At 36.4% G+C, this 21,035-nt stretch overlaps 2 protein-coding genes across 8 annotated transcripts; both read left to right on the forward strand.

Moving 5' to 3' along the window:
• Window positions 1-4,642: 4,642 nt before the first annotated feature.
• Window positions 4,643-7,206, forward strand: LOC103704963 (homeobox-leucine zipper protein HAT5-like). Its single transcript, XM_039130453.1, has 3 exons — window positions 4,643-5,217; window positions 5,711-6,102; window positions 6,664-7,206. Exons 1-3 carry the CDS (start codon window positions 5,097-5,099, stop codon window positions 7,069-7,071), a joined length of 921 nt encoding a protein of 306 aa, XP_038986381.1. The 5' UTR covers window positions 4,643-5,096; the 3' UTR covers window positions 7,072-7,206.
• A 2,521-nt stretch (window positions 7,207-9,727) lies between these two features.
• On the forward strand, window positions 9,728-19,903 carry LOC103704932 (small GTPase LIP1-like). 7 transcript variants are annotated; one of them, XM_008788464.4, is made up of 8 exons: window positions 9,728-9,842; window positions 9,940-10,239; window positions 11,146-11,237; window positions 11,323-11,464; window positions 14,003-14,307; window positions 16,210-16,263; window positions 16,369-16,499; window positions 19,352-19,903. In XM_008788464.4, exons 2-8 carry the CDS (start codon window positions 10,149-10,151, stop codon window positions 19,545-19,547), a joined length of 1,011 nt encoding a protein of 336 aa, XP_008786686.1. In that variant the 5' UTR covers window positions 9,728-9,842; window positions 9,940-10,148; the 3' UTR covers window positions 19,548-19,903. The 7 variants fall into 7 exon arrangements, with proteins under 7 accessions (XP_008786686.1, XP_026659788.1, XP_008786721.1 ...); XM_026803987.2 differs by having other exon boundaries at window positions 9,732-9,842; window positions 9,943-10,239; XM_008788499.4 differs by adding an exon at window positions 19,224-19,269 and having other exon boundaries at window positions 9,732-10,239; window positions 19,352-19,458.
• Window positions 19,904-21,035: the final 1,132 nt, after the last annotated feature.

The raw sequence follows: 21,035 nt of genomic DNA on the forward strand, positions 1-21,035 counted from the left end.
AGGCTGCGATATTCGGTGGCAACCGTGCGAGTGAAGTCGGCATTTGTACAGGCTGCCAAGTTTGGAGGTGTAATGTGAAAACACTTTAATAAAGAAAAAATTAATCAGGACATATGCCGAATCATTTAATATTATATTAAATTATTATATTCAATATATAATATTATATTACTATATTATAATAATATAATATTCTATTATAGTAATATTATACTATATCATAAATTTATATATTAATATATATTATATTTTATTATGTTTTGTTGTATAATATTATATAACATTTTTTATAATTATTTTATCATACTAAAAGTATTTTTATTTACCAAACACATGCTAAAGTTTTACGATACTTTAAAAATATAGTTACTAAATAACAAACAACTTTTTATAAAAATTCTACTTCAAAAAGCTTTAATTCCAAAAGCTCTACTGCCAACATGATTTATAGTCTAAAGAGTGGAATGTTAAAACATTGCTTTAACTAAGATAATACTATGATAATTTTATGGTTTCATTTGGCAAAGCAGTCATATAAACACACCTTTTGTACTTAAGGTCTCCTTCCAAAAGGAGGCTCTCCCAACTCCTCTCTAGTACTGGGTACTCTACCTTAAAAACAAAAAGAAAAAAAAACATTTTTCTTGTAGACTCTTATGTTCCCAACCTATGGATATTTGGTAACTGTTCCATCAAGAGACCCCACTCGCTTTAGTTCCCAAACCTTTTTTTTTTTTTTTTTTTGGTGTCATCCTAGCTTCAAATTTGAGTTGTATAGCGATGGGTTGTGCACAAAATTGAATGCCTTCCACTTGTCGCTTTCGGTTCAATTTACCCCGAGCATCTTTATGGTGTGACATCTTTTAATTGTCTTAATCCCACTTGACAACTTGATATGTTGAATTGATAGCTATTGGACTTAATAGATACTTAGATAGTTGCGTTTTGATGGTTGTTTTCTTAAGCTTGGAAGATTTTAACGCTTTGCATATTGCTAATTTTCTCAATCAATTAGAATCAAACCTAGCTAAAGAACAAATTTCCATTAATGGCGAAGGGAAAAAATGCTGTCTATAGATTGCAGGATTTTTTTTTTTTAACGGTCCTGAGCAGCAAAAGATGTTTTAGGTCACGCTGTGCTCATTGTTGCGCATAGGTCTGACTGTAAATTGCCTTGAGAGAATTTTTTAAAATATGATGGGGCATTTGGACATTTGAGAGAGTTGATACAAAGAAGGGCATGGGTTATCAAACTTCATTTTCAAAGAGGAGCTGAGTGTGATGCACACAAGAATCAAAAATTCATAACCAAAGCATGGTTCTAATGAAAGTTCATTAAGCACTAGCGAATTTCTCAAAAGTGATCGTATCCAAAAACAAATTTTATAACCAGGACTGTCACTCCAACCAGCAAATTCGATATTCGATCTTGATCGATCCTAACTCATCAATAAATAGGTTGCATATGGGTCCAAAGACGAATCTATTAGAAATTTTCTATCCAATCTAATTTTGAGTTTTTTATGCCTGACTAAACTTGGCCCCAACTACTTACCCTATTTCTTTATTATAATATTAGTTTTATTTATTATACTCTTCAATTTCTAAACTATTGACACGTAAAATTTCTTGTATAATTTAAGTGAATAAAAAGAATAAAAAATGATCATATATTATACCAGGTTTAGATGTTTGTACTTAACTTTTAAATTAAGCGCACCTTTTAAAATTTTTATTAGTCATTATCATATAGTTAGCTATCGAGCACTTGCTGGTTATAATTTAATTTTTGGAGCGTGTAATTGGATATTTTGTAGATAAATTTCTTAAACATGGGAGCTTTTAGTTTCACTAATTGTTCAAGATATATAGTTTAGTATCTACTTACAGACCTAGACTTAACATGCTCGAACCTATTCCAATGGATCTTATGATATTTTAAGTATCTGAACCAAGAACTGATTTAATCCTTCAATGGAGAGGATATGGGACCAAATCTGGACATGAGATCCCATTGGTTCCGATCTAGGTTACTAGAAACTAAACCAGACCTAGCCACTTACAACCTGCCATGTATTGCACTTAGTTTTGCTGCTCTAGCCTTGCAACAAATCAAACTGGTATCCCACAATCGATTATTCCTGCGAGATTATGGCTTAGCTTCTCAATAAACAAAGAAGATCTTGAACCATGCATGGCCACCCAATTTGGTGTCGGAAGCAACATATCCTCAAACATAACTCTATATCATCGATCCTCAAAAATTCGAATGTTGGTACACTGCATTCCCAGCTTCCTGCACTGGAAAATGACCTTGGGTATCTTAGACATCCTCTTTGTCCAATGACTTCTAAGTTCTAACCCAGTCCAGCTCCTTACATATTGAGACCCCTTCCTGAGCTGCAAGTATAGCTTCTTCCAGTCACAAGATTACCGAACAGTACAAAAACTAAAACATGGATAAATCGAGGAGGCATTTCATTCATGACCAAATTTACCTTCGAAAAGGTTTCGATTCCTCTCATCATAAGCCTTTTCTATGTTCACTTTGGTACGGTGCGAAGTCGAAAAAGGGTCTTTGGTCATCAGACATTATCGAAAACCGCCAACAGCAGATAATTTAATTTGCTGATAGAAAACAAGCTCCATGTGTGCTAGATCGGTTTTATACTTTTATTTGATTTCAACCTTTGGCCTTTAATATGCCCCCTTTCCATCTCATTCTTGTTGTTCCTTTTGTCATGATAAAATTGTAGGCTCCTCCTTTTATATATCCACTCCTTGTTCTGTTGCCTTTGGAGTGTCAGCCTTCTTTGAATCTTCTCTCTTCTGCAGGCTGCAGCACATAATTTTGAAAACTTTTGTTTTGTGACAGTGGAAATGAATTGGCCATGCTATACCCTCCAACAAGAGAACACTTATTACTAGTAAATTATAATCCAGATGGACAAATGTGTTACCTATAATATTTTTTTCCAAACCATTATATCTCTGTACCCAAAGAAAGCTTCTAAGGAATCTGAGTGGCCTAAGAATAACGTGCACATTGTTCTATATATTGAAGTGTTTTTATCCTTGCTAAATAAATTAGTAATCCCGAGTCATACTTGTTCCTCTTCTTATACTAAGGAAAAAAGAAGTTCCTCATATGAATAAATTAGCAAATGCTTAAATCCTCCAGACAAGACTTTGGTCTGCTAGTTGGTGTCTCCCAATATATATGGATTGCTTGCTGACAACAATGTTGAACACATATCTGATTACTAGGCTACTTGAATGATTCTTTTCAGTTCTTAAAATAAATCTAGAAAAAGATTGTTATTTCTGTCAGAAATCTAGAATTTGTGACCGTTTGTGAGACTCCTTCTGACTTCATAAATTGCTCCGAACCCAAAGGCATACCTTCATCAATGGAGGAAAAAAAACCAACCATTGGTCAATCATGTCTCAACCATTATCATTATCATTGCAAGCTAGCTCCTTGTAGCTTCCTTTTGGTCTCCCATTTATTTCTTCCAAATGTTATTATTGTTTTATTTCGTCATTTTCATTTGCCTCTTTGATGCTATCTATTTAGACACCACCTTCCTTCATGTTCAAGTCAGATCCAAGAATAAATCTAGTGTCCTTGAGCAATGAAGGCACCAAAATGATTCACCAAAATAAGGGAAAGGATGAATAGGGCCAATTCTAAATTCAGAATGCACATGAAGAAATTTCCAAGAAAATACCAGGCAGATACATTGCAAAGAAATAAGAGGATTTTTTTATAAAAAAATACACTCTCTCATTTTACAATTTCGGTATCATTTTAATTTTTTTCTGATTTCATACAGTTTTTTTTAATATCTGGACAAAATTATCCCTAGCCCTCTCTTGTTGGAGTTTTTTGGTCTTACCAAGTTGGCATGTTGAGAACTTGCAATAGCTTTGAATACCTTTTACATATGTTTTGAATATGATTTACACAGAGATGTAACAAAGAGAGTTCAAAAAATAACTGAGAAATCAAAGCAAAAAATTTGCACCCAATCCATTGATTAATTTTCATGCCGTGTTATCACAAAAATAAAATAAAAAAATTAATTATCAAGCCGCCGATCATCCCAATTAACAACATCCATGGATTTTTAGGACTCGTTTGATTCGCGAAAAGAATTTTTTCTTACCAAAATATTATTTTTGGAAAGCTGAATTATAAGAATATGATGCACGAAAAAATAATTTTGGCATCTTTGTTTGACCATAAAAAAAATGGTACATTCCAAAATGACTTATATTTAGTTAAACATCTACTTCCAGAAAAAAAATATACATTACAAGAAGATCTTATTAATAGATTTTGATAGATTAAAAATAGTTTTGAAAAAAATTCTAATTTTTAATCTATGAAAAAAATAATTTTTAATGGATTTAATGGATTTTTTAATCCGTTGACCGTATTTTTGCCTTCCTTTTTTTTTCTCGCTTACTAATGTTGAAAAAATGACCTTTATTTTTTACTTTAAAAACAAAATATATAAATTTATTTTGTTTATCCAAAGAAAAAGAATAGAAGGCTATTGCCGTCATTTTCTATGACTCCATCCCTTATCCCCGCCCGACAGGGCCCCCTCCCGTCTTTATAGGGAGGGCCCTCCGACCCCTCCAACCCAAAGAAAGCGAAGAAGAAAAAGAGGCCACCCCGAAGTCCCTGTCCTCCCTCCTCCACTCTTCTCTGCAATCTCTTCTTGCTTTGCTAATCACCGACGGAATATTCAGGGACCCATCAACCAATTCTGGTCTCCTCCTGCTCTTCTCCCAAGTGTGTGGGTGTGTGTGAGAGAGAAGAGATTCATGGGTCCGAGCGGCCGGTGCCCCCAGGCGTCTTCTCACGGCTCCACTGTGATGATCACCAGCTTCTTCGGACACAAGCACTAGAATTCAAAGGTGGCCAAGATTTCTCGATCAGACTGGGAAAAACGCGGTTCTGTGTAATATTCCACAAAGTTGGAACTTGGAACGAAAGCGCAAAAAAAGAAAATCTCTTGTTTCGTTTGGTAAGGACTAGATAGAGAAACAGAGGAGGAGAAGAGGAAGAGATAGAAAGGTAGGAGATGGCGGCAAGAAGGCCTTATGTGAGTTCAAATATGGCGGTTTTGCTCCAGACTGAACGGATTTCTTCCGATGCTATTGCGTCCCTGCTCTCTCCGGGCACTTCTCATGGAGAATTCCATGGTACCAACTCTCTCTCTCTCTCTCTCTCTCTCTCTCTCTCTCTCTCTCTCTCCGCCCCTGTTATTTTCCGTTTTTGATGTTCAAAGATTTTATTCCGACGTTCTAGTCGACTTACTGAATTCATTATTTTTTGATTATTAAGCACGTAATGGATGCTTTGGATTGCGGAATAAGAGTTGGAAGTTGGTTTTCGCAGACTTTTGGAAACATTTTTCAGGACTTCATGTTTTCAGAGTTAGCATGTTTCTCTTGTATTAATTTTCAATTTGCACTTTTGTGCCTCTTAGATGCAACTAACGCAAGCTATTTACTTCGGTATGAGCCAAAAATTTCCCATATGCAAGTAAAGAAAAAAAACTTTCACCATCCATATATCTATAGTTTTCTTTTTTTTGAAAAAAAAGCAACTATATCTATAGTTGGATAGTTGCATTAATTTTAGTTTATACTAACAAGTTAGTATGTAATAAAATCTAAAACACTTCGGTCTCAGGCTCAATGTCTATGATGAATTATGAAGATGTACTCGGGAACAGGCTCGAACAGCCCTTCTGGAGACCATTTGAGTTGGAAGAAACTGGTGATGAGGATTTGGATGAGGGTGTTCACCAGCCAGTAAAGAAGAGGCGGCTCACAGCTGATCAAGTTCAGTTCCTTGAGAGGACTTTTGAGCTTGAAAACAAGCTTGAGCCAGAGACGAAAGTTCAGCTTGCAAGGGATCTTGGACTGAAACCCAGACAGGTTGCAATATGGTTTCAAAACCGCCGTGCCCGATGGAAGACAAAGCAGTTGGAGAAGGACTACGAGGCCCTCAAATCCAGATATGATGCCCTCACGGCTGATTATGATATCCTGCTAAAAGAGAAGGAGAAACTTCGAACCGAGGTAATCCTTTCAGAACTTTCACAAAGTTTTAGAAACATTGCTTCTCTTCTGCGAACCATTTCCATTCCTTAATTCTTTCAACTTTGAATGTGGCTGTGCTTATTTCTTTAGGCTATCAGCTGTGTTTGAAGCACTAAATTACATGAGGGGTCAAACAATGGCTTGATAAATGACACCTAAATATAGTCTAGCAGTGTAAAATTATACTTTCATTCTGATCTATAACAATAGTTCCTGACTGCAGTAATTGTATGGCTACTGCTGATCCCTAGATAATGTGAAGGTCCAGAAAGGCGCAATGCTTCTAACTACATTATATTTTTCTTGTCTCGTGTTTTTTTCTTGTCATTTTGCTTATTACTACTAAAAAGAAGAAAGCAGTAGATTTAGTTTGTTGAGACATGTCATATATAATAATATAAGTTGATTGCTACTGAAAGAAAAGTTTGTCCTAGTCTCCTGTCTCTGTTCATCTGTTCGGTGGACTGAGTTTTCGTTCAGACAATCCTAAATTACTGAATCATTTCATTACCCTCGTCTACTGGAGCTTCCTCTCAACAGGTTCTTTCTCTCACAAACATGCTCCTCCTCAAAGAGAAGGATATCGGCAGCTCAGAACCATTTGAATCCAACAAATTTGCTCACCAATTGGAGAACTTAGGCTCGGATTCTCTGTGTGAGATGAAAAGAGTAAATGCCCAAGTCACAGTATGCAAGCAAGAGGACCTCAGCTCTGCCAACAGCACTGTGTTGGACTCCGAGAGCCCTCACTACTACATCCGTGAAGGAGCACACTCGACGCTGATGGTGCCCGTGGATTCTTCCAATATTTTTCAACCTGATCGATCTGACCTCTTGCATGCCGGAGAGGTTGGCGAGGTCAAAGGATGCAACTTCCTGAGGCTCGAAGACAGTTTGAATAATTATGGGTTCCCTGTGGAGGACCAGTCCTATTGGTTCTGGCCTTAACTCATACAATGTTCGACCTCTACCTATTTTACTGTATCCTCCCTCTTCTTGCTTGATATTAATTACGTGGTGAATTATTGGCAATAAAAGGCCATTTTAGTGGCAGCCGAGATATAAATGGGTTGTGGAACCTCTCTTCTTTTTCTCTTTTTTATTCAGTTTGTTCATATTGAATAAAGCTTTGAAATTCCCTTATACAGACTAGTGACAGCGGAAAGGTGCGCTGGTCAAATTTCGAATGTGAAGATAGATGGGTCTTACCACTGAGGTGGTAGCCTAGTGGGAACGTGGCCTTACTTCCACCCAAATGGTTCCGAGTTCGAGACGCATGGGCGTCGATTAAATTGTGGAGACCGGTTGCTTCCTGCTTGGACACGGGGTCTGAAAAGGCGTATCGCTTTGCTGGTAGTCTCGATGGTGCCAGGTGTGACGTACTCACACGTGGTATTCGTGCCGGAGCCCAGAGGGGTAACCGAGTCGGATCGATAGATGGAGAAGGTATAAGTAAAACCGGCCGAGGTGTCCAACACACGGTCAATTCTGTCCGCATTGAATATTCTCCTGGCGGGGTAGGGGCCTAGTGGGGGCTGCTACATGGGGGTAAGCTTGTAGGAGCATGATACGCCATACCAATCTGAATATCGTATAAGTTCGATACCAGTACTCTGTACGAATGATGTATCGAGTGATCCTAAACCCTAAATCTTAAATTTTAAACTCTAAGAGTATAAATTCTAAATTTTATACCGTATCGTTTCGATATTATATCAGTGTGGCACTGGTACAGAGTTCGGTACTAAGTCGACGAATCTAAGTGAGGAGAAAATATGACTTTGGCTGGTGATGGTTACTAGAAAATTTTGGTGATTTCTGCTTCAGCGGGAAGGAGACTTTAGGAGGTGGTGTGATTGTTTCTGAGGATGTTAGGCTGGTTGTAGTTTGGTTACTGAGTCTCTAAAATCAGCTGACCGCTTAAGGCATAGATGCTGAACTGCGCGTTATTTAATCCACCGTCCGATCTAGGGGCGGTCTCTGCCTGGTACCAGGTGGGTGGATTGGACGGTCCGCCTTTGGACACATGTTCTTGCCGACGTCTTGATCAGACAAGGGCTAGGAAACACGCAAGCATCTCGCCTGCTGCCACCTACCGGCCTACGCTCGTGCGGGCTCCGCCCGCCGCGTGGCGACGCTCCCGTCCTCTCGCGTTGCGGGATGGGCGTTGTCTTCCGGGCCCAATGCAGCCGGTATTGGAGTTGCCATTCCAACGCTCTGCATCCATTCCAATCATCGCCAACTCGGTTCCAATCTGCTATATTTATGTTTCAGAACGACAGAATCATCTTGGAAGGAGATCCGTCGACTGTGGCGAGATGGATTAATGGCAAACGCGACTTTGCAGCATCCAGCTTTGAGAAAAATTAAAAAGCAGCTTCCTACTTCGTCTAATTCAGTCCAGACCTGATGCTAACTGTATTTGGGTCTGAAATTATAGGTAGGTGGGGCTCGGATTTGGGTATTTGGGTTTATTAGTGGAATGGATTGGGTTAGGATTGCATATATTCTATTCTATTCTGTTATATTGATTGTGCTGGTATGTGAATTCTGGCCTAGCGAGCGTTTCAACGTCCACGCAATCACCTACAGCTAAGCAAGGGAAACGCTATTGAAAGCTACTATACGTACCATGGTAACTTAATCCACAATTTAATAACGACCTAAGTCAATTAAATGACTAATATATTTGATTAATATAAATTAATAGTAAACAGGAAAAATGTGCATCTAATGACGGACCTAGCATTCATGGAGCGTCCATCATAAGCTGTCAATTTCCCTTTTATTTTACTCAAAGGTTATATCTACATGACAGGGATAGCGAGACAGCAAAAATTTTAGAAGGTAGACTGTTGCCTTCTCCAAATCGATCCTTGCACCAAAAGTAGGAAGTGCGTTGGACCTCTAGGACATACATGTTGAATGTTTGCCTTGAATCAAATATACATCATTCTATTTGAATCAAAAGCCTTAAGTATCTCTGCAAAGCCTGAGTATTTAATTGATTTCTGAATAGAGATAATAAATATATGAAATCCTGTACGGTAGGCACGAGTTTAATATTTTTTTATTTTCTGAAATGAGTGATTTATACGAGTACGAATATACCTAACAAAATCAGAAACCAATATATTCAGGAGCACTCTAGGCAACTCCTTTTTTCTAACCAATGAAGTGCCCGCGAACCATTCAGTGCGCGGCTCCGTTTGCCTCTCTGAACACATGCTTAGTCTGAAAAAGCACACCATCATTCATTATAGTCCAAATAAGAAGCAAGGATGCCTCCGAGCTTAATATTTACTAATGCCATAGAAGTGTTATAATATTTTTTTTGTCTTGGAAAAAAAAAACAACTGTGATTTTGATAATCACCTAGCAATTTGCTATCCAAGTTTTAATAGATAAACTATATTAAAAAAATTCTAATATTTTGTTCGAGAGATTAAGACTGTAAATGATGGTGTTGCGTATATTAATATGATTCTTGCTCGCGCAATAACGAGCTTGGCCCAAATTGAAGCACCGAGATCGGATTTTTTTTTTTTTTTTTTGTCTTGAGCTGGAATCCACCGACATAACCCGCACGTGCTTCTGGGCTGGGTTAGTCGACGCGAGTTCCTTCCCAGATTTACGTGGACGTGATCCGTTAAGAGTTAGAAGGGAAGGAGCGAGTTTAAATGTGAAAACCGAACAGATCGACGGCCTTCGTCCTTCAGGTCGTTTCTTTCCTCTTCTTCTTCTGATCCTGGAAATTTAAGCTCTTGGATCATGATCAGTTCTTCCGACTGATGCGTTTTTAGACAATTTGGTCAGAAGGGTTTTGTTGTTCTTCGGGTATAGATTCGGATTCTTGGCGTTCTTGATGGATCTTGGCTTGAGTGGATCTTTGCGTGGTATTCAATGATATGCCCACGTCAAATGCGTTGCTACTCGCTGGGATTTGAGGGGGACTTGGATCTCTGCGAGACTTGGTTTCTTGGGTCCGGGAGGAGATTCTTGTGGTCGAGGGATTTGGGGGAGCCATGTTTTGGAGGGAAAGGGAAAGGGACAGCAGAGAGCAGAACGGCGGCCCTCCTTGCGGCCAGGTCCGGGTCCTCGTGGTCGGAGACGCTGGTAATCAATCGATCCCTATCTCGCTTTTTTTTTTTTTTGCTGAATATTCGAATTTTCTCTCTTTATACTTCTGTTACTGAAAAATTGGATCTTTAATCCTTCCGACTAGGTACTCAGAAATTATTTACCAGTGTTGATTCTGGAATTGTTTAGATGATCGACTGATCTTGCTACCATTGATGGTTTTTAAAATTTTTTTGTTTTTCGATTTTGGGTTCCGTTTTAATGTGTATTATGCAAGACCAATGATGTATAAATGTGTTTGCTTTTTGCAAATGTTTCTAACTGTTAACGCCACAACTGATTTTTGGTATTTATTTACGGCTTATGTCTGGCTGATTATAGATAATGCGCATTCTGGATGCATCGACAAAACGATGCACCCTGATATCATTCTATGTCCAGAGGTGAAACAGTGGTTTCGCAGAATGGATTTTCTCTTCAGGTGCTGCAAAGTGGCTACAGCTAAAAGGGATGCTTGAAAGATGGTGGTCTAAAATATGAGTTATTAAGCATCTTTGCTTGCAATCTTTTAAGTTTACTATTGGCAGTAGCAAGAACATAAAGTATGAGAAAATCGGATAAATTTAAATATTTTTTCTTCCCCTGGTTAGTGTTTCACATATGCAGTGCTGGTGCCAAAGTGCATGATAACAAGAGTTTTCTCCTAGAATGAATGGCCTAATAAACTATATACAGACAAATAAACCATGCACTTTATCTTCTAAAATATGTGTTTGTTCTAATTAGTTTTAGCATACAGTTAATTCCATGTAATACATGCTTGTGCGCATACATCCGAGTTGTTTGTGTGTATGTATTCTTATGTTTATGTTTGTCTGATTCGTGCATGTTTGCATGCTAACCTATTGCTTAAAGCTTGATATTTTATTTATCTCCTGTCAGGTGTCGGAAAAACCTCTCTAGTTCATCTAATTGTAAAATGTTCTTCAATTGCTCGACCACCTCAAACAATAGGGTGCACAGTGAGCATGAAGGTAAGGTTGTTACATTTTGCTTTTCAAATTGGAATGTGGCTTTCTCTTAAGGTTTCCTCACAAAGTCAAATTTTTTCTTATCCAGCATATTACTTATGGAAGTGCTGGCAGCTCTTCTAATAGCGTAAAAAGTGATGCAGAAAGGGACTTCTTTGTTGAGCTTTGGGATGTCTCAGGACATGAACGGTATAAAGATTGTCGATCTCTTTTCTACACACAAATCAATGGTAAGCCAATCTTTCATGTTTTAGGTTGTTTTACTTGTCTAGCTATGTATAGGTCAAACTTGCCCACAACATCGCATGTTTCCAATTCCCATTATTTTTCTTGTTTTGTATATATGGCAAAGGACACAATATCTGTTTGAGGAGGATATTACTAAATTTTACTTCGTGAACTCATAATGGAAGGAACTCATAATGGCTTTTAGAGGAACAATTTTCCATGAATGTTATATTGATATCGATGGCTTCTGCTTTCTCGATATTGGTGTGTTTTTGTATAAAAAATAGATATCAAAATCTTCATATAAATATGAAAAGTTTATAGTTTTTCACCACTGACGTGAGAATGTAGAGCTAAAAGCAAAACACAGTCATGCTACGAGGGAGATCACTCAAAGCACAAAATTTTCAAGTATTGGAATCTCCTACTTGATCAACTTCAATATATGCTGTAAAATGAAATGAATACCGGAAGAATGGAATAAACCACGAAAAGTTGTTGTTTATATATATCTACGAGACATTGTTGCCTGCATTGGCTGGTTTAATGTTGGATGTAATATTGGACAAATGGACGTGAAGTTGTGGTGGCTGTTGACAATACTTTGCATATGACAGCATCATTAAGATCATTATTGGACTACTTCTATTCATACAAGATCTATGATTGATCTTTCTTTCTTTTCTTTTGATAAAATGGTATTTGAAGATATCTGAAGGTTGCCAAATAAAATAAAGAGATGTATAAGACACGATTACGGCTTGATAGCTACAATGTATAAGATACCATTGGAGCTTGACATAGCTATCCAAAGCCTTCAGGAGTCTATTAGTAGTTATAGATTACTTAATAAAAGGGAAGTGCGTATAAGGAGATCAATTTTCTAAGTAGAGAGGGAGAGAGAGAGAAGGGAATCTTTCCTTTAAATTTTTGATGGGATCGGATATTGAAAGAGGGATAGGTGTGCATCAGCATGGATGGGGACGGACCTGCTTTTCTTTGCCATTAGCCATGCAACTTGATTGAGAACATAATTGGAACATAATAACACTACTCCAAATTATTAAAAAAATTTCAATTTGTTCTCATTTTTTCCCTTAGACAAATAATTCTCTGAAATTTTCTTCTTAAATAATTCATCAAATATGCACAATTATTCAATAATTATTTACAGAGTTTATGATTTATTCAAAAATTATTCACGACTAATTCAAGGAACCTTTTATAAATACAAATTGACAATTCTGCATGTTGTTGTCTGAGGTGTTAGTTTTTTTTAACATTTATTATGCTCACCTATAGCATGCTTGTCATCACATAAATACAATATAAACATTTCATTCTTGTATTCTATTTTTATTATTATTATTTTTAACTTTCAGTTGTTTGAATTCTTTTCGAACTTTTGGCATATCTTTATTTTTTCTGGTTTTTGGATCTTTATGCTTAACCATATTGTTCCCAATTCCAAACCTGCGACTATGATCGATCGGAATAGCATGGCATCACTAGTATGGTATGGTACATTACTGTACTCGGCCAACATGTGGCTTGAATGGGGTAGAGTGGTACATGAATCCTTGGTTAGTGATGGTATTCAAGGGCTAAGTTTGGAAATGGTTCTAGAGTCATGGGTCATTGGCCTTTCTCCTTCTCTGCTGGATTTTTATATTTGCATCTTGCTTTTTCATGTCTCGTTTATTCGACAACCTTTTTGGAAATTATTCCTGTTGCTGGTCTTTTGCCATGGATCCCTTTGTCTCTTTCCATGGATCCACTACCCCTTTTTGTTGGTGGCTGACACCTTTATGCAGATTTTCCATCTCGGCATATGGGTGGTATTTGATTTATTCTGGTAATCATCATCTTCTGCATTTACCACAGGCCTGCAGCCAGTAATCTGAACATCTACAGATTTAAATCTGAATATCTACAGATTTATTCAGCTATGATGTTATTTTGGTTTTCATTTTTGAGTTTAAATCCAGGGGATAATAAAATTATTATCATAATCTGAATATCCTTTTATTTTAGCATAATATGGCAATTATTTATCTGAAAACTGTCCACTTTGAAGCCTGTTTACTTGTAAGACATGAGAATTGGTTCTTTCTCCCAGTTATTAACAATTAAAAGTCATGTTCTGATAGAAATAATGTGGGGACTCTTAAGAATCGTGGCCTTGTGATTTCCTTTGTCCCAAATTTTGTTTATGTTCTGGTCGTATTCTAAAATGGAAATCATAACAGTTTTTGTTTTCATAAACAAGTTGTCTTATCCATTTTGAGTCATGGGCATAGGGAGAGTGCATGTTACCTATATCTGATGATGTATGGCCATATGCTGTAATTGTGAGAATATTCTGGAAATACCACTTCCTATCTATGATAATAGTGAGGAAACTGATCATTGCATGTAATGATTGTTTGTTTAATTTTGTTTATTTATTTATTTCGAGAACAACTGTATAATCTACTTCAGTGTGTTTATTGAGAATTAACATACTGTAGTCATTTTCCTCTTTTGACACTCATCCATAGGTGTTATATTTGTTCACGATCTCTCCCAAAGGAGGACAAAGACAAGCTTGCAGCGGTGGGCGACAGAAATTGCCACAACTGGAACATTTTCAGCTCCACTTGGTTCTGGTGGGCCTGGAGGTCTTCCTGTTCCTTACCTGGTTATCAGTAATAAAGCTGATATTGCTGCAAAGGAGGGCATCAGGGGAAGCAGTGGAAACCTTGTTGATGTCGCTCGCCAATGGGTTGAAAAACAGGGCCTACTTCCATCTAGCGAGGAACTTCCTTTAACGGAGAGCTTCCCAGGCAGTTCAGGCCTTATCACAGTAAGAACGTTTTTTTTTTTTTTTTTTTTGGAATTTCCAAAGTTTAATTTTAGGCCTTGTACAGTGATATTAAGATATACTGTAATGCACTACTTTTATGATTCTTTCTACTGATATCTAAGTCAACTATGTTGCATGTGATCTTTCATGAAATAATTAGTTGTGTTGATCCTTTGGTACTCTTTGAACATATTAGATCTGTATCCTGTTATAGCGTATCAAAAGTTTTCAGTGCCCTTCTTGAATAATTCCAGAAATGCCTTTAATGTATTTTGTACTAGGTACAGCCTGGGTGCATGTATGTATGCGCAATATATCAAGAAATTCCTCTTTTATCAAAAGCTTCCTTGCATACTGTGAAATGTATCATAACTTTAGTAGATGTATCATAAAAATGGAGTTGGCTTTGTTTGGTGCTATTTTAAGTAGATGCTAGAGTTTGTTTAATTTGTTGCCTTTTCTTTGGCCTTGTTTGGTTTCTGCATGTGTTTTTGTAGTCATATATAGGGTTTTTGAGTGGCTTGTCTTTCTTCCTGATAGGGGTATTTCCTGTATGTGATGCAGACTTCTGTATACTGTTTTTTTTTGGCTGGTGTTATCTTTCTGTACCATAATTATATGCAGGACTACCATATTTTTCAAATAATTTAGTTCTTTCCCTTGTGTGCTCACTTGAATTGCACATTATTGGCAGTTTAACTAAATGTTTTATTATGGAATGCGTCATGATGAATTCTGTTGGATTAGTTCCAGATCCTAAAATTACTTTCAATATGGGTACATATTAGTGTAATCAAATTCTAAATGCCTTTTAAATAATTTATTTTCTTAGAAAACATTTAATAGCTTAATAATAAACCTTTCAACAAACTTGGTGCTTGTCCTCACACCACATGCCCCTTTTTTTGCAAGACGTTGGCTGTTTAACTAAGTGATATTTTTCAGAATGTCTCTTAATGAATTGGGTTGGATTTGGTCCAACTTTTGAAATTGGTTTCAATTTCATGTAGGAAGACGTTGGCTGTTTAACTAAGTGATATTTTTCAGAATGTCTCTTAATGAATTGGGTTGGATTTGGTCCAACTTTTGAAATTGGTTTCAATTTCATGTAGGATTTGGGTTGTCCTTAGTGTGTTCCAATCCTAAACCAACCCGATTCCAAAGCTAAAATGGATCTATATGGATAAGTTTACAATCTGATAAGACCAAACACAACAAGATCTAACCATTGCAACATAAAAAGAATGGACATACGATTATTCATAGTATTGCAGAAGTGCTATGTAGTCTTTCCAAAATAAATAAATAGCAAAGAATAAATTTGGTTAGATAGTTTTGTAATATTATGCTGAGAAAGAAGTGATAAACATTAGCTAGATATAGTGATCTGTGTTGATCTTATATTTATGTTAATGTTGCTTTTGTCATATACAATAAATTTTCAACAACCTCTTATAGATGTTTGGAAATTCACCTCTCTAGCACCTTTCACAATACCCATCCACATTTTTCTGCGTGGAATCAGCTAGCAAACTTCATTGGTTCTCCGTATAGATTTTTCTTCTTTTACCTTTCTATTTACCATATCATATTATCATATCTTAAGTTCTTTATCTTGTCATGCATACTTTTACAAATTAAGTATGTACTCCAGCAATCAAATCATATCTAGATTCTAGTAGGAGCCAGATCCTCTTAGAGACTGAGCTGAGAGATTGGTTACTTGATTTGCAGTATGCAGGATGGAACATTCAATGCTCTAAGTCTGCTTTCTAACCATTAAATATATGTTTTTTTATTTTTTGGTTAAAAACATTACTCAATATTTTTAACTGTGTAGGTTTTGAAATTATTCATTTATATTTAGCATTTATCTTTTAATTTTCTCTTTATTACTTGCAGGCTGCCAAAGAAGCTAGATATGACAAAGAAGCTTTGATTAAGTTTTTTCGCATGGTATATATCAGTGCTATTGTTTCATCATGTGGAATTTTACTACTGTCATATATTTGGTAGTGATCTACTGTAGTTGTTTAATGTTAGTGACATGCGTTTATTCAGTTAATCAGGAGAAGATATTTTTCTGATGAACTACCAGCACCAAATCCATGGTCTGTAGCTCCCATGCAGAACTCCATCCAACGTTTGGATGAGATTTCAAGTGATGATGATCAATTTCCAAAGAAATTAAGGTATGCTCTTTTTAACTTTTATTTTATATTACCTTCACCGACCCATTTCTTTCCTTATTCTCTTCTGTGCATTAATTACTTAGAGATACTTTATTTTTCATTTCTTCATTTCATCAATCTTCCCTATTTTTTCCATAGAGTTTGTTTAATTTGTATCTCAACCTGTCTGGATCTGTAACAGTCAGGTTTAGCATCAGGTGCTTATAGCATTGGCTTCCCTTCTTTGAAAGAGAAAAATAAACTCTCTAATATGCGAGTTGACCTCTGGAAATCATGTCAGCCTACTGAATGTTTGGCATTGATGGGTAAATTATATGACTAGGTGTAAGAGCATAAGCTATGATACAATATCCATAAGGTTTAAGGTGAATCAAGTAGATGGCAGTTTTCCCACCAGAAGAGTAGATTGTGGTTCCATAAGCAAAGTGAAATAAATATCAATTTGGTAAGTACAGAGAAATGTATAAATGAATGGCTATTTGAGAAACACAAGTTAAAAAATCTCTCTACCAGACCATCTTAGTCCGTAAGTGATCTAAATTGAGAATTTTCACATGCCCAGGTGGCAGGGCCCGTTATTGGCATAATTTTCGATGGTGGTGTGGACAATTAGCAAGTAGAATACTTCAAGAATGGTCATCCATACTACATCGAAACTGGAACTTTTTTATTTTGCCCAGAACCGTTCCAAACACAAGGTCATGGTGATTTGAGCAAAGCTAATTTATAAGGCCATACCTATGTATATATAGGCCATTTATGTCTTTTTATGCTTGCCTATTTAGCTATCTAAATTCTGAAAGCATTTTAAAAGCAGCAAACTTGGATCTTGTAATTTTTAAGAAGATTAGAAGCGTGTTAGATGTATGTTTTTTGTTCAAACTTCAAAGCTTTAGAGACTTTGAAGGTTTTCTGGAGATTTTTGTAGGGGAAAGAGGAAAAGTAGACTGGCCCTCATGAGTAGTGATTTGTGAGATATGAGACAAAGTTTTTCTTTTAAGGTGTCAAGTTGTTTGTTCAAACTTCAAAGCTTTAGAAACTTTGAAGGTTTTCTGGAGATTTTTTTTGGGGGAAAGAGAAAAAGTGTGAGTAGACTGGCCCTCACGAGTAGTGATCTGTGAGACATGAGACATTGTTTTTCCTTTAAGGAATCAAGTTGTAAGACCCAAGAAGTTAAATCCTATTCCCTATTCTTTCCCTATTTTTCATGTAGATAGATCAATAGTGTATTTTCTAATTGATCTCCTATATGTTATGCAGATAAATTATCTTTAGGCACAAACATTTTGTATACCATCAATTTTTGAGCTTAAAGAGAAAATCTTGCAGTTTTTCATTTGCATATTGAATTATTATTAATTATTATTATTTTTAGATTGTTATCTATAGATTATTTTTCAAATATTTATATATTATTATCCACAATCGAAAGATATACTACAAGCAAATGACATGAAACATACATTCTGACATTTTTGTTTTATTTTTTTTTATTTCATTAAGTTACAGCTACAATGGAAAATATACACCCAAAATTCTGAACTGGAGCAATACATTTGCTCTATAATAACGTCTAATATATTTTCTTGACTAATTATATCTTAATTTTTTATTTTTAAAATATTTTAACATTTTAAATTTTAAAACTTTGATATATTCTTTTCATTGAAACTTTAAAACTCCAACATTACTGCTGAAATTGTTGAAAGTCCCAAGGATTCAAGTACTGCCCCCTATTTGTCTGTATAGCCAGTACCTACCCTAGGCTCATGCTTCATATGCTCCTTGGTACCATACTGTATTGAAACATATGGTAGTGGTATCACCTTTACTGTGCCAATATTAACTATTGTACTGTGTGTTGGTATCATATGGTATGTATTTTTATATATTATATTGTAATTATGTTATCATATGGTATGTATTGGTTGCATTGGGTATATATGATGGTTGATGCTAATGTACTATTTATCGTCCATTTTCTGTTGATAGTTATTTACAAGTTGATAGTGGTTAAGACAGCATGAGCATGAGGCCATTCGTTCCTAATGTGGATTGTTTAGCTGCTATTGTGGTTAGTGTCAGTCGTGGGGATTTGTTAAAATGTGTGCATCATATCTTAATCTCTGCAATATGATGTTATTTGTGCATGTTTATCAACTTCTTCCAGGAGCATGAATTACTAGTTACATATATACTTCCAACTTATTCTTGCCTTCGGTCAAAAGTAGGCATAACACTTATGTAGAATGAATCGGCTATTTGGCTTGGATAAAATGCAATAAAATGGATATTATGATGTTAAAATTTCCATCCTGTAGAGCTTCAATGTCATGTTTGCAAGTTTTCTTTTTCTTTTTCTTTTGCTATCAGAGGACTATGGAGTTCACTTGTAGTATCTTGGAAGGTCCTCTACTTTTTTTCATGGGTTTTGGACATACTTATATGCCTGTTTATTCACACTTGCTGCCGTGCTTATATCTGTTCTGGAAATGTGTACAGGACCAGGGTTAAACGTTAAATAGTCATTGAAATTGAGGGGCATGAATAAAATTCAGTCAATAGGGTTTAAGTGTAAAATAGCAGTCAAAGAAAGGAACTGCTGTTGATTACCCCTTTATATTTTGGTCGTATCTGGAAGGCTCATGCAAATACATGACTTAGATAATCATATTTATGCGTCCTATATATTATGATCTTGATATGCGTCCTCAATAATTACAGGGTGCTTGTGGGGCAACCTGATCTCACATGATGCCTATACCACATGGTTGTTCCTGTTTGATATTGAAATTCTTATTATTTCTCTTTTTCTGGTTGAAGTCTTTGATCATATTTCTTCATGTTTCTAGCAGTCTAAGTGGTGAGAGTTACAAGTACAATGCGCTCCCCCCTGTCCCTACTCAAAGAAATCTAACACCACCTCCCACGCTCTATCCGCAGCAGCCAATGTCTACATCAGAGAATTACAGCTTTCAGCGATTTTCAGCATCTAGTTTGCCTGACATGGCTAGCACCAGATCAAGCCGAGCCGATATCAATGTCTGACTATAAATTCAACCAACAATTATCCTCAATATAAAAAGGAGGCATGCTGCATACTGTGCAAAACTATATATACCAGGAAGCAATTTCAGCAGCTGCTGAAGATATAGTGGGATTGACTGTTGCATTTGATAAAACTGTTTGTGATGTGTTCTCTAGTTCGGAGTTGATCTGCAGAGTCTGCGAATTTGCCCTAGCCATGCTGCTTGTATATGTGGTCTTTAGGTCTATCTTGTGGAGATTGCCAGCGATTCTTTTACATATATTCTTGCAGGGTGTAAAAACTCGGTTGTTTGTAAGAATAAAAGAAACATACTTTTAATTCATATTAAAGAAGAAAAATAAGTTGATCCATGTCCTATCATCTGTTGTTGCCGTGTGTTTCCAGAGTCAACATACAGGTAAATCAAAATATTGTTTATCCAACATTTTAGTTTGAATAGCTGATTTCTTTACGAGCTTTTTGTGACAGGGTTCTTTCTCCCTCTAGATTTTCCGCTTGGGCCTATTTGGTATTGTTGTTTTTTGTGTCTCTGTTTCTATACGAGTGAAAAATGCTGCACATAGCATTTGCACGGAACTTCTGCCAGCCCATGCCTTTTTATTTTCATTTAAACTGAAAGCAGTAAATATTTGCTGTCAAAAACTCTTACAAAGAATTTGAAAATGCAAGAAGGTTTCATCATACCTACTGGAGTCGAGTTCAATTCTTCTTGGATCTTTGAAAACAAAAACAGAAAACGAAAGCAATACCAGATGGCCGTTTATTTTTGGAATGCTGAGCTTGTGACTATTTCAGTTTGTCTTGATAATATGGTAGAGAAGTGGGAAGGGAATCAGGAAGCAGTTCCATGTTTGATTTCATGTTAATAAAGAGCATGAAGGAGGCTCCAGCGGATGTCCTGTTACAGTGAGGTTTAAAATTTATTGTTCCCACTTTAATATATGTTATATACTCCACTTAAAGAAGGCACAACTCATATTTTTCCTTTGACCTGTAGAAGGAGATCGACTTCACTGTTATTTCTTTTGCACCTGTGGCCGTGATCTTACTCTCGAAGAAAGAAAGATAGTGTTGTCTGGAACATGAACCGGCTGGGAAAGAGACCGTTTCAGTGGACTCGAGTGGAGACATCATCCCTCTCATTTCTCTTCGTCTGATCATGTTTTGCATTCCCTTTATATTTTCCTCTTTATGACGTCCCTTTTTCTTTTGAAGCTTTGTTTGAGCGTTTCGCACAGCTCTACGTAATCTGCATCTGCCAGGCACCAACAATGCCAGTATTTACGCGACATCTATTCAGCACAATCAATGAGTGACCAACTGTATTATTGCAGTTGGTACTCGAGAGAGCAAATCCATCGGCATGGAGTTGGAAAGTTGGAACAAAGCTAGACATGCTTGTAACCTGTACTCAAGATTGTAACTACTACAAGGCAATAGCATCGACCTAATAAGAAGCCAAAGAAGAAGATTAGCTTCTAGGCAAT

Source organism: Phoenix dactylifera, chromosome 9, assembly GCF_009389715.1.
Source record: "Phoenix dactylifera cultivar Barhee BC4 chromosome 9, palm_55x_up_171113_PBpolish2nd_filt_p, whole genome shotgun sequence".
Taxonomy (NCBI): domain Eukaryota; kingdom Viridiplantae; phylum Streptophyta; class Magnoliopsida; order Arecales; family Arecaceae; genus Phoenix; species Phoenix dactylifera.

Excerpts from the sequence above, each read along its gene's own strand:
- LOC103704932 (XM_008788464.4), top strand. The coding sequence starts at position 10,149 with ATGTTTTGGAGGGAAAGGGAAAGGGACAGCAGAGAGCAGAACGGCGGC. Across the intron at positions 14,308-16,209 it reads GCAGTTCAGGCCTTATCACA|GCTGCCAAAGAAGCTAGATA; the intron begins GTAAGAACGTTT and ends TATTACTTGCAG. Across the intron at positions 16,264-16,368 it reads TGATTAAGTTTTTTCGCATG|TTAATCAGGAGAAGATATTT; the intron begins GTATATATCAGT and ends GCGTTTATTCAG.
- LOC103704963 (XM_039130453.1), top strand. The coding sequence starts at position 5,097 with ATGGCGGCAAGAAGGCCTTATGTGAGTTCAAATATGGCGGTTTTGCTC. Across the intron at positions 5,218-5,710 it reads TTCTCATGGAGAATTCCATG|GCTCAATGTCTATGATGAAT; the intron begins GTACCAACTCTC and ends CTTCGGTCTCAG. Across the intron at positions 6,103-6,663 it reads AGGAGAAACTTCGAACCGAG|GTTCTTTCTCTCACAAACAT; the intron begins GTAATCCTTTCA and ends TCCTCTCAACAG.